We start from the raw sequence: 12,134 nt of genomic DNA, 5'->3' as shown, positions 1-12,134 counted from the left end.
CATGCTTAGCTTGCATGTGAATAAAAGCTTGAATGTAGAGTAAGGCACCCACCAGATTCTCTGAAGCTCGAATGAAGTGTGTCTTACTCTTGTGTGTAAACAGTGTGGACAACAGATGAGTCTGGACTCAGGCATTTTCTCAAACCTACAATAGTCTGATAGCATAGATGTACTCTGAGTTAGCCTGGCTTAAGGAGGAAAAGACCAGGCAACAGGTATAGTAAATTCTATGAAACAGAAAACAAAATTGCAATTCATCTGATGGTGCACCTGTTTGATTGAACTGTCTAACATTTCTATCAAAATTGTTGTCTGACTGTATTTTTACACACCAGTCAATGGCTGCAGGAAACAGCACTGTTTAATTAGTTAATGGCTCCTGATGCTTCTGTTTAGATTAGTTCATTGAAAATGTTTGAAATTCTTCCGTCTCCAGCTAATGAAAGAAAAGCACTGCTAGCAGCCAGGATAAATAAAGAAAGAATTTCAACCATCTGTTAATGAAACATGTTCTCTTCCCAGGGACATTTTTTCCCTGGGATTTGGGCCATTCCGCTGGGTTTGTACCTCAGGTGACCCACAGGATCTTGCTACCACTGACTCAATTGCCATGTCTGTGTTGGAGGACTCCATTCGTCAGGGAGGTAAGGCAACAAACATCCCATGCCTCCATCACTGGGAGTGTTTTGGGGACAAAAGGGAACTGAGTTGTGCAACATGTCATGGCTTTTGGCTGAAACCATAGAAAGCAGTCTCTTGCTTGTTCCATGTGAGCAGGAGATCTCACTCTTCCCCAAACTCCTATAAGGAGTGTAACCAGTAGGTAAGATGTAAAAACACCATGTAGAGAGGTTATCGATCCCAAAACTATTGTTTCAGTTTTGGCTAAGAGCATTTCTCTTCATTTGTTAAAGATTTTCCTGCACTCTGTCACCTTGGAAATTTAAGGCAAACAGTATCTTTCATTAGGCCTCCAAGAGCTTCATAAAGGAGTCAAATTGTTTTGCCCCTGTCTCTCAGGGGAATGAGGTATGGGAATCTACAGAGGTTTGTAAGAGGTTAGTAAGCAGATCGGTGGCATGAAAGCCAGATTTCATGGGCTTGGTGCTCCATCCAGTGTCATTTATTTGGGATTACAATTTTGAGATCTAAAAGTTTTTTGCTACTTGTTAACAAAGTGACAGCTGATTCTGCCATTTGTAGAACCAATTTGGGATTCATGGTTGTGTATACTGCTCTAGTATCTAGGAATTACACTTTCACTCTTCCATATCAAAATACTGTAGTTTCTTTAAAAAATAATGTAGCTATTTTTCTGCTGTGTACTGAAATCACCAGTCATCTCTCACGACTGAACTGGTGCATGACCTTTGGATGGTTTGCATTGCAAGATTCAGAAATGGATCAGTTACTGTGTGTACAATAGGATGTGGGTGTTTATACAGATATTAATGTAAAGCTGAGGAGAGAATTCTCTTCCACATTAAAAAAATAAAATAAAAATTGAACTCTTGCATGTATATTCTTAATTCAAATTTTAAAATGGCATTTTAAAATCCCAACAGGTGAAAACAGGCTTAAGGGCAATGCTAGCAATGCTATTATTGGATTTGCTGTTGTATTTGGCAGGACAATGGGAATAGGATTTCAAAGAGAAATGAAAACAGAATTTGGCCAGAAAATAAACAGCCATTCATGGGTTCACGTTCTTAACTGTTACACTTGCTGTCCAGTCCCTGTGGGACGTGGGCTTGGACCAAATTCCAGGGTCTGAATATACTCATATACATATGTATCTAAAATCTGAGCCTGCATTTGAATTTTATAAAAGAATTGGTTGTGATGGTTGAAAGAAAACTCCACAAAGCTGAAGTCTATTGTATTCAGTCTAAACTTTTGACCTGGCCTTGAACTCAATGTTAAGCATTCTTCCTCTTTTGTGGAGATCAATTTTTATGCTTAAACCTCACAAACTGAAAAAAAAATCCTATATAGTTTTACTTGCTTCCAATTCCAAGGCACCTCAGCTTTAAATTAGCACTTGTGCAAGAGATGCAGCACTGATGACTGAAGTATAACTTGAATTTACTACCTCTCTGGCAGCTTGAAGGCTGAGCTGTTAACAACAACACATATCTCCCAAGAGCAAAAGGGAAGCAATCTCTGTGTTGATGAAGACTGTTCCTGTGCATACACAATGTCTTCTAGTATTTTTTAAAGCCTAAAAAAGCACAGGAGCCCATGAAATTCCAGAAGCAACACAGTAGCCTTGCCTGATTTAGGAAGGGATTCCTTTTGGGATGTTGGATTGAGGGCTGGCAGCAGTTTAGCAAATGAAACACATGGAGCTAATCTAAAGTTAAGCTCTTTCTAGAAAAAGCTGTAAGATTTTCAGCTGCAGGAAGGTCTAAATAAAAGGGAGGATTCTTCACTTCCCCAGGGCTAACAGATGAAAACCAACCTGGTGGTCAACACCACAGCTTAGGACAGAGAATGACTGTTACTGGAGCTGTCTGGGAGAGACAGACGTGCTGTGTGGAGATATGTCCGTGTAGGCAGTTTGCTCATCTGGCTACCCTTCTGGTGATGATCTATAGAATTAACAGATGGATCTCTTCTATAAGTCCATGCACAGTGAGGTATAAAACATGATAAGTATTCTGAGATGGCTTATAAATGTGGTAGAAAGGAACTCTTTCACTATTTGGTTTTCTAGAGTAACACCTGTAAACTCTCACAAAATGTCTGTAATAACCTAAATGAGTACTACCCGTTACATTCTAGATGTTTCCTTGAAAATTCTGAATGGCAGCACAATCCTACTAGGACAGCACAAGCAGATGTTTCGTCTTTCGCTCCCTGCGAGTCTAAGAGCTGACACGTTAATCCTCATCGCAATGTTTAGAAGCTCTCATTTGGAACCAACCCATAAAGCCCTGACAGGTCCTTTTAGAATTGTTAAAACTGTGTGGAAGGCCTGCCTCTGCAAGAATTAATGTATTTTGTATTTCTCTTTAATGATATGTTTAACCCAGAGTAGTTATAGTTTTACATGCATATTTGCTGTCATATTGCCTAAATGGAAAGATAGCAGTCTCTCTCTGCTCAGTTACCTGGCCAATTTCAAGTTTGCAGTGTGCAGTTACTCCAGTTTGACTTTCAAATGCAAGTCATTTGTACATTATAATCTGACTTGAAAATGGGTGAGAGCTAGGAAGAGGTAGGAGACGTGCTATCTTGGCATCTGCAGAAATGATTATGATTTGGAGCTCCAGTACACAAGCAACTCACTGTGGCTTAGCATGCTGCCACACACCAGTCCTGGTGGCTGCCTGTGTCTCTCAGGCCAAAGTGATGCAACATAACTCTAGACCAAACTTTGCCCATAACTGTGCCTACAGTGAGTGACTTCCTAAACCACTGTAACCTCAACTGAGCTCACAAGCACCCTTTGTGGAAAGGCATAACTGTAAAAGTCTCCCAAATTAAGATAATAAGACAATGCTTCTGTGCTGTTCTACACTCCCTCTCCCTTTTGTTACTCGCTGCAGACGGTGTCATGCCTTTGGAAGCAGCTGGTTACTGACGTTGCCATGTATCTGATTGATATGTGCCATATTTGCCTGTCTTTCACTTCAAATATCTTTGTTCTTTGTCCTCTTTGGTTTGGTTGATTGAGATGGAATTGCACAGGTATAAATGAGAGAAGCTGGAGAGTAGTTCAAGATGTTGTATTCAATTCTCAGATAACATACATGTCTAGACAAGGTGTAGGGTGGATTTACACACAGTTGCTAACCCATAAGAAGTTTTTCCATGCAGTTTGTGCTCTGCAGTGATGTGAGGCAATGTACCTCAGTTTGTAGGATATACGTGACTTTGGGTTTATCTTGGGATAAGAACGTTCACATGAGCAATTCAGTACAGGGCAATTGCAGTCCTATAAATCTATATCCCAAGCATAGATGTAACTTATTCTCAAGTAGATATTACCAGCTGCTTCTGGGAAATTCTGATAGATGTTCAGAAGAGTTATTTACTACCTGACGCAACACTGGGCTGTGGTACCCAATATCATGGAGTTCGCTGAAGTTATTAATTTAGTAAAGGCTCAGAAAGGGTTTGGGCATCTAGTAGGCAGCAAGCCAGGTCACCGAAAATGAGCAGTATGTGCAGCCCATATTTCAAGGTTTAATTTAGTTTGCTAAAGATCTGAATGAGAGCTATCATTCTAACTGCCTCCTGCACAACATCTCATACCTTCCTCTAAATATATTTTACCAATTACTGCATTGGCTGCGAAGAGGACTCTCTACAGCACTTCATATACACGTGCTTGTATCTCAGAGCAGAATATGACTTGCTAGCGCTGTCAGATGAATTTAATTTAATTTAGAGCATATTGCATTCATTTTCAAAACCTATTTTTTTCTTGCTTTCTCTTGCAAGTGAGCACATCTGTGAAGCAGCAGTACCATGACAACATCCGCTGGATTCGGGAAGCTGGCAGGCACAGCTTGGTAAGTGCACAACCTCCTTCAGCACAAGTGGTCCAGAACAGTTTCATTCCTGGTCCAGAACAGTTTCAAATGCTGGAGTGAAAAGTAGGAATGTGTATGAATGAAAACACTGTCTGTAAATACCAGGGTTCATAACTAAACATCTCTCCACAGCAGGGGTTTAGGGTGAGCTGGAGCAGTTTTCCCTTCACCTCTTCATCTGGAAATGTTAAAATAATACAGCAAGCTGTAGTCTTATATCTGGAGTGAAAGAGGCTAGTGATTCATTCTCCACCTGATTTGTAACTACCTTTCAGCACCATTCAAAATGTCCTTCATTTGGCCCAACCTCATTAGGTCTGCAGTTCTCAGTTCCCCTTTCAAAATAGGCATATTGTATTATAGGAAGCAGGATGGCAATGAAACATCCTTTGTTTTTCTTTTAGGGCAGGCTCTCACTGTGAAGCTAACTGGTAATACTGAAGGGCTTACATGTGCTCTCCTCATCTGGAAACCAGACTGGTCTGTGGAGTAAAGGCTGGAGAGGAGCATAGCTGTGCAGGACAGATGTTCTTTGACATTCTTTGTCTCTGTATTTCTCTTCCCTTCCAGCCCACCATCACCAGTTCCAAACCGCTGCTTCTCAGATGTTGATAAGGGGTTTGTTGATAGGGGGATTATAGTCTAGCAATCAGGTTGATTTAAAAAATGGGATTTATTGGACAGTAGCGGCTGAATACAGAAATACATCTCACTGTTTGTGCAAGTGGAGATAAAACTCAGTTCAAAGAGGGGCTTTAATTTCTATTTTCTGGAAGCTGGATATTGATGAATGAATAATCTGTACTTTCTCCTACAGAAGGAGGCAGTCCTGTGACTATATCTATCTGGGCCTGAAGATAAGCCAGTTGCACAGAGAACCTTATCACTCTGTTTTTTTTTATTTTGCAGGTTGTTGGCTCTCAGGCTAGAATCTTATATTCTGATCAGAGGGGTCGTGTGTCTATAGCCGTGGCTATTAATCGAGCGATTTCCGAAGGAAGGATTAAGGTTTGCCTTTTTCCTCTTGATATGGTTCAGTAATTGTGTTTAGTATCTGAGACTAGGGTGGCAGGTGGGAAAGGAGAAAGCTTCAATCAATAAGAGGAGAAATGCCTGCCATTTACATGGGACCATTCTGTTAAAATATGTTAGAGGTCAGTCCTCCTCTGTATGTAACCAGTATTGTGTTGTGTAAAGGAAGAGACAGGTTTAGAAACTGAAATACATTACCCTTTATTTCATGTTGGAAATTTGCCTTATTCTATGTCTGAGCAACTACAAGTACAATGCACCACACTGTGACTTGCTTAAAACACAAGACAGGGTCTCAAACTCCTTAGCAGTGCCCAGACATCACGCATAACAAGAGGCCATGCCACCGCCCAGTGTTTCTTACCCTTAATCCCTTGATTTCAGCCATATTATTACATCTAGTGATTTAATTCAAAACCCTTTCCTTCTCTGGATAGTAAAACTTTTGAAAGATTGCGATACCTGCTTTTAAATAGTCTTCATCAGTGTCCCTGCTGTGTGTATACAGCAGCAGCAGACTTAGGCATGTTTACTCATCTCAATCTCTTTTATAGCCAAACCACAATAATTGCCATATCAAAAGGGGCAAATTCAAGTAAAATTTAGAATGGATTCCAGCTAGGAAAGGCTTGTGTTTCTGTTACTCAGAAAATGTTTGTTAAAATATTTTAAATGTTGAGCTGTTGACCTTCTCAGGATTCAAAACGAACCCCACTGCAAGCTAGTCTTAAAAAATAAACCTGACCAGGCAGAGCACTCCCATGGAGCTGTGACTGACAGGGTCAGACTCCCAGGCCCTTCAGATTTTATGTACTTTTTTCATTTCTTCAAATCTCCATTCTGCCTCTTGCAAGCTGGATGCTCATTTCTATTTTCGATTATTTTCTAATCCACTGCCAGCATAAAACAAAGCCAGCTAATTCTATACCAAACCATGCCAAGAGAGTGAATTATTCTTACAGAAGCCTGGTGTAAGACCTGCAGCTAGTCTAGATTCACACTGTTAGTTAAATTCCAAATCAAGAATGGACTTGTTTGAGCTGCAGGAGATCACTAATTATAATTGTTGCCTTATTTTTAGTCTTGAAGTCTTCCAAAAGAATGAAAACAGTAACATTTTCTATTTGTTTGCTGTTGTTCAGAAAAAGAACTACTTGTGAATGAAGATTTTTTGCAGTCTGAAGTGTCTTTGAAATTTCAGTAAAGAAAGGCTTCAGATGAAATTGCCACACTGCTTTCCTTCTCCCTGTCCTGTTTGAGGATGTCATTGACATGAAAACAACCTCCTGTTACTGTTGATGAAATGATGATGACTCATGAACATTTCTTATATCTTCATATCAACATTTCTTTGCTAATAAATAATAGCAGGGAGAGAAGGAGATTTAGGGGGTTTAGGAGGTGGAACAAAGCTGAGATTTGAAATTACTTCAGATAAAATGAATTCAGCAAAATATGATCTGTGGTAGCATTGACAGTCCATGAAGGACTCCATTTGCTTGTCCTTGGCTTTTGCAGTCTCCGGTAGTCCTCAGCCGAGATCACCATGATGTGAGCGGGACTGACAGTCCTTACAGAGAAACGTCAAACATTTATGATGGATCCGCCTTTTGTGCAGGTCAGCAGAACATCTGAGACTTGTCTGAACAGGCAAACAAGAAAATTGCTTTAAAAGAGAATTTTTTATGCAACATTTTGAAATGTTTTTGTTCAACCCTATAGTCCCAATTAATCAGATTTTCTGTGAACTTAACATAGCTGTCAAGAGAGAAAGAAATGACGGTAGAGCTAGTTAAATAGGAGAGGCTCAGAACAATGAGAATTCAATGAAGATGCACCAGATTTACGTCAATGTAAATGGAGAGCAATCTGTCTTAGAGGACTGCATCTTGTGTTTGATTTTAATTTTGCCCCTCACTCTTTCAAAGAGGTGATCTGACCAGAATTACAGCAGTACTTCCTTGGGATGCACAAAATCAGATCTATAGCAGCATTTTGCTTAAAACAAAATCAAGGACTCGGGGAAAAGTCTGGAGTCTCTGAGAGGAACTTTTCTGGGCATAAGGTACATACATACTTTGCTAGTGAAAGCACAAAAATGGAAGTCAGGAGTTCTGGATTATATTGCAAACTTTGTTGTTCACTCAGTGTGACTGTGGGCAAATCATGTACATTTGCTGTTCAAAAGAAACCTGACCTGAGCTAACCAGAATCTGCTTTTAAGATTGTGAAATGGTGCTTCAGAAAAAATAAACTCAACAAATATCAGGCTGCAGATGTGAAAAATGAGTGAAGCACTAAATGTTTTTAACCTAAATCTTCCTCAATTTTCCATCCATAAGTGGAAATGATGACGATAATTTTAGCCCGGTAGTGTTTTCACATGCCATGAACTGACAATCATAAAGTGGCTTCAGACAGGAGGATGCAAGCTGCCATAGAAGGAGAAATTATGATTGAGGTAGCTGAGACTATTGAATGGCTTCCATTATGACAGGGAATTCATAATAGGAAACAAATTATGGCTCAATGTTAAGGAGAAAAGTTCCCTGCTATCTTAAATGGACTGCTTGAAGAAATGAGGCTTTTAGCAGTACCTATCAGTCCCACTTCAATGTTTTCTGAGTATGTTGGCTGGTTCTAATGTGCCAGATGGATAGAGGCCTGAAATAATGTTTGCTTCTGCCAAGCTGTGCGAAAATGGTGCAGCTGCACAGAGAACAGCAATCCAAATTGATGTCTCCACCAAAGAGCCTAACCATATAAGTAAACACCAGGCAATGCCCTCAGAAGAGGGCAAATGGAAACAAGGCCTGCTAACCTGGTTGTTTACTACGTTATCTGTTTTTCTTTGAGTTTTGTGAATTACATGAACTATTTGCCTTCTCCATGGGCTTATCCAAATCCTGTTGACCACTGATTTCACTGGTCTTTGAAACTAAGTCTAACTCTGTTTTACCAGATGAGCCTCTGGAGGTAAAGAACATCTTACATCTTAGGTCTTCCTCTCTCTTCCCTCAATCCTTTCCCGTTGTTTTAATGCCACATTTGAGCTAGTTCAGTTGAAATTGGCTCCTCTCTGGCACACAGGAATTTTTGAGTCTTTGCCTATCTCATTTTGTTTTGCATTAAGGACCTCAGTCTGATCCCTGTCAAACAGGGGTCATTGCTGCTCTGCAAAGAGTATTTCAGCACAGACATTTGCGCAGTTAGTGACCTTTAGTGAAACCAAGGAGCACCGTGTTATTACGTTGTTGGTCTATTTACCATGCTCCTTGTATAAGCTCCACTCTTATCATGCTAGTGGCTGAGGAAGAAATCTGTACATTTTTAGAGTATAGGGATTTGAATCTCTCCCATTTCCTCCTGACAGCACTGTAATTATGATAATTGGGTTATTAAAGTGACATAATGCCAGATAAAAGATGCCATAATAGGGCTTTTGACAGGGTTTAACGTAGATTAGTGCTCAAGAAAACTCATTTTTCCATCAGACGTGGAACAACTGTAGGTCTACAAATGTGACTAGTGGGACATTTGCTATGTCCTATTTTTTGCCGTTAAAAGCATAGCAAATAATCTATTGCTCCTGAATTAAATCTGGACAAGTGTTTTTGGTAATTTTACTCTTATCCTCTGTGTGTACCTCTTTCCACCTCTCTGGGTATATCTTTTAGCACAAGTTGTAGCGAACATGAAATTCTAGTGAACGCTTCAGCAGAAATTATGCATTTAACATTAGTCAAATTACATTTGGCTCCTACATTTATTAAAACAAAAGAAACATCCCATGTGATTTCAGCAGTTCCAGTTTTGAGGGCGAAATTCCTGTGTCCAGAGAATGGCAGCTTGTATCATTTTCATTGTGACTGTTCCTAAAATGCAACCCGTCAGCTTTAGACTGGTTTTCTGCACAGAGCTAAATTAACTCCTCAGTCTGATCTGAAAATACTTCAGCTCAGGCTCTCCTGAGAACTACAAGGTGTGTAGTTTTCCAAGTGTCCCCTCACTTTGAAATCTTCTATGTGGATGTGTCCAGCCTGTTCCATGACTGAGGCACTCCCAAGGAGGGGATTGTATTTCTTTCCACCCTCAGGAGCTATCTCCCAGCTGAGGAGCAGTATGTTCTTCAGCTACTTGAACTGGATCACAAATACAGAAAACTCCTCATAAGCCATGTTGTGAAATTAGCATTTGGTTCCTGCAGTGTAGGGAGGAAAGAAAGAATGGGAGAAGAACTCTTGCCTGTTTGGCCCCCCACCCAACATGAGATGTTTACTATACATGTGAGAGTAGCTGTGTGTAAACCCTGCTTCCAACACTGCCTTCAATCAGCCATAATCAAGGTGGCAGTGGAAGGAAGTGAGCAGCACAACAACAAAAAAACAAATGCAGCATGTCAGAGCCCTGGTAACTCCTTTTCTCTCCTCACAGACATGGCAGTACAAAACTTCGTAGGAGATGCGTTCAGAGGAGCAACCTGGGTTGCCTTGCACAATGGTGGTGGAGTTGGCTGGTAAGAACTTACTTTTTTTTCTAAAGCTGGACTCTGAATCCAGTTATTGCTGCTGTGTATGTGTGTGGGGACGAGAGACAGGAGGTGAATTTTAAAGAAGGTGTGTGTATGACTGGAGAAGTATGATGGGAAGGATGGGTTTGGAGACAAGGGCTGGAAGGATGCATTATAAGGTAAAGTGTGGTGTTGTATGAGGCTCTCTTAATTAATGTCCATATGTCAAGAAAAAGTGTTTTGGACATTGGCCACAGCACAGTTTGGAGAACTTAATTTGCGAAACAAGGACAGTCTGCCATGGTCTTTTTGAACAGATCCCATTTCTAAAGTTGTCTTCACACATGCACAGCCAGAGTGTTAGTGGATGGATTATGCTTAGGTTTCCCCTTAAGCTGTATTTAAATCTGTGACCTTAGGACCCCAATATAAATGCCCATGTGCTAAAGTGCAATGAGGGGTTGTTGATACAAAACAGCTCAGGTGCCAGCAAACCTCCCGGTCTTTCTCTCCTTGTTTCTGCATGGTACCATAAAAGACCACAGTTAAGCAAGGACTTGATTAAGCACCTTCTTCACGTAAGATGCAGAACTAGGATAAATGCATAGACTCAGAAGCAGAGAGAAATATCATGTATGGAAAGGGAAATTAATCTCATTCATATGCTACTAAAAGGCTACTCTGGCTTGGCACAGACTTAGGGAAAATAAGAGCCTGGCTACGTTGCAGAGTCTTTAACTCTTGTTTGTTCTTTATGGCGTAGTCCAGCAAAGCCTCTCCCATTTACAGTCATGTCTTCATTTTGTCGTGTAGCCAGTCAAAAGGAGGACAACCCTCTATTAAATACTCTGGTGATCTCTCACTTCACTGTTTCATCCAGCTCTGGAATATGCCAACAGCAGCAAACCAAAGAACTTGTTGCAGATGTTTTCCTCAGAGACACTTGATGATACCTAGTTATTACTCATCTGGATGAGCTGGAGCTAGAAAAATAGCCCTTCAAGTCAGATGGAGAATTCCCTCCCCTGTACTCTACCTCCTTTGATTTTTCAGTGAAGTAGCTACTGAATAGAAGGTATGCAAGAGCAAAACTGAACAATGGGATACGAAAGCTTTCTGAGGGCTTAGACACATGGAGTGACAATCTGACTTTACTGATTTCAGTAGTAACAACCACAATGGTCAGGATTTTATTCACAACTTCCGTAATTCTGAATGGAAAATACCAGAATATCTACTTACTCTGGTCATTGCAGTCACAGACTCCAGACAGTAGCAGACTAGATCTGTCTGAATGGCTCTAGTTGAGTTTAACCTTTTAAAATATTGCTTATGGAATACAAGAGAAGAAAAACACTTTCCCTGAACTGTTGTGCAAAATACTTGGAATGTTTTTATGGTGTTTATAATTACTGGAATAGCTTAAGTAATTCCTTATGCCATGAGTGTTCTGTGCATTAATGATGCTTAATCAAAATGATTTTATTCCCTGTCTCTTTCTGGCCTCTATAAAGCCAATCCCTCCTGCACATTCCTAGTCCTCTGAGCAATTCAGACTGGATCAATGGTGAGACTGCCCTGACTTCTGGAAAAACTGGCACTACAGTTTCACTTGTATTGTTGCTGCTTAAGTGAAACTGCAGCATTGGAAAGAAGTTCTCCCTGCAGGCAGAGGAAAGGTGCTGTCATTTATGTAATGAATTGGGAAACTAGTGTGTGGCTATTCACTGAAATCAAAATATCCATGGAAAAGTAGAGCTTGATTACCCTCTTTACCAGCTCCTATGGCTGCTTAGTGACTTGTCATTGTGGCACGGTGTCTGCTCACCTTGTTCTCAGGAGTAGTCTTAGCCCTCTGTGATTAAATTACTGTGCTTCAGTGAAGAAGGCAGAGCCTGAAAATTAGTCCTGTCTCTGCACGAGCTTTAATAAGCCTCCATGCTGGGACTCAGATGCAGTAACAATGTCGTGTCATTAGATGCCGTGGTCTGCAGAGCCCCGAAAGCCGTGGCACGACAGGTGGTTCTGCTTGGTTTAACTAATCACGGCAC

General features: G+C 40.6%; 1 protein-coding gene across 4 annotated transcripts in view; it reads left to right on the top strand.

The window, feature by feature from the left end:
* UROC1 (urocanate hydratase 1) overlaps positions 1–12,134 on the top strand; it is a 40,371-nt gene that overhangs the window by 23,592 nt on the left and 4,645 nt on the right. For all 4 annotated transcript variants that reach the window (XM_040568392.1, XM_040568395.1, XM_040568393.1 and 1 more), the window contains 5 exons: positions 523–644; positions 4,450–4,520; positions 5,451–5,549; positions 7,092–7,191; positions 10,008–10,089. In XM_040568392.1, the coding sequence (XP_040424326.1) occupies positions 523–644; positions 4,450–4,520; positions 5,451–5,549; positions 7,092–7,191; positions 10,008–10,089 (474 nt within the window). The remainder of the gene's footprint in view (positions 1–522; positions 645–4,449; positions 4,521–5,450; positions 5,550–7,091; positions 7,192–10,007; positions 10,090–12,134) is intronic.

Source organism: Cygnus olor, chromosome 10, assembly GCF_009769625.2.
Source record: "Cygnus olor isolate bCygOlo1 chromosome 10, bCygOlo1.pri.v2, whole genome shotgun sequence".
NCBI classification, from domain to species: Eukaryota; Metazoa; Chordata; class Aves; order Anseriformes; family Anatidae; genus Cygnus; species Cygnus olor.
Note: the sequence above shows the minus strand (reverse complement) of the source record. Positions and strands in the feature narration are given on the sequence as shown.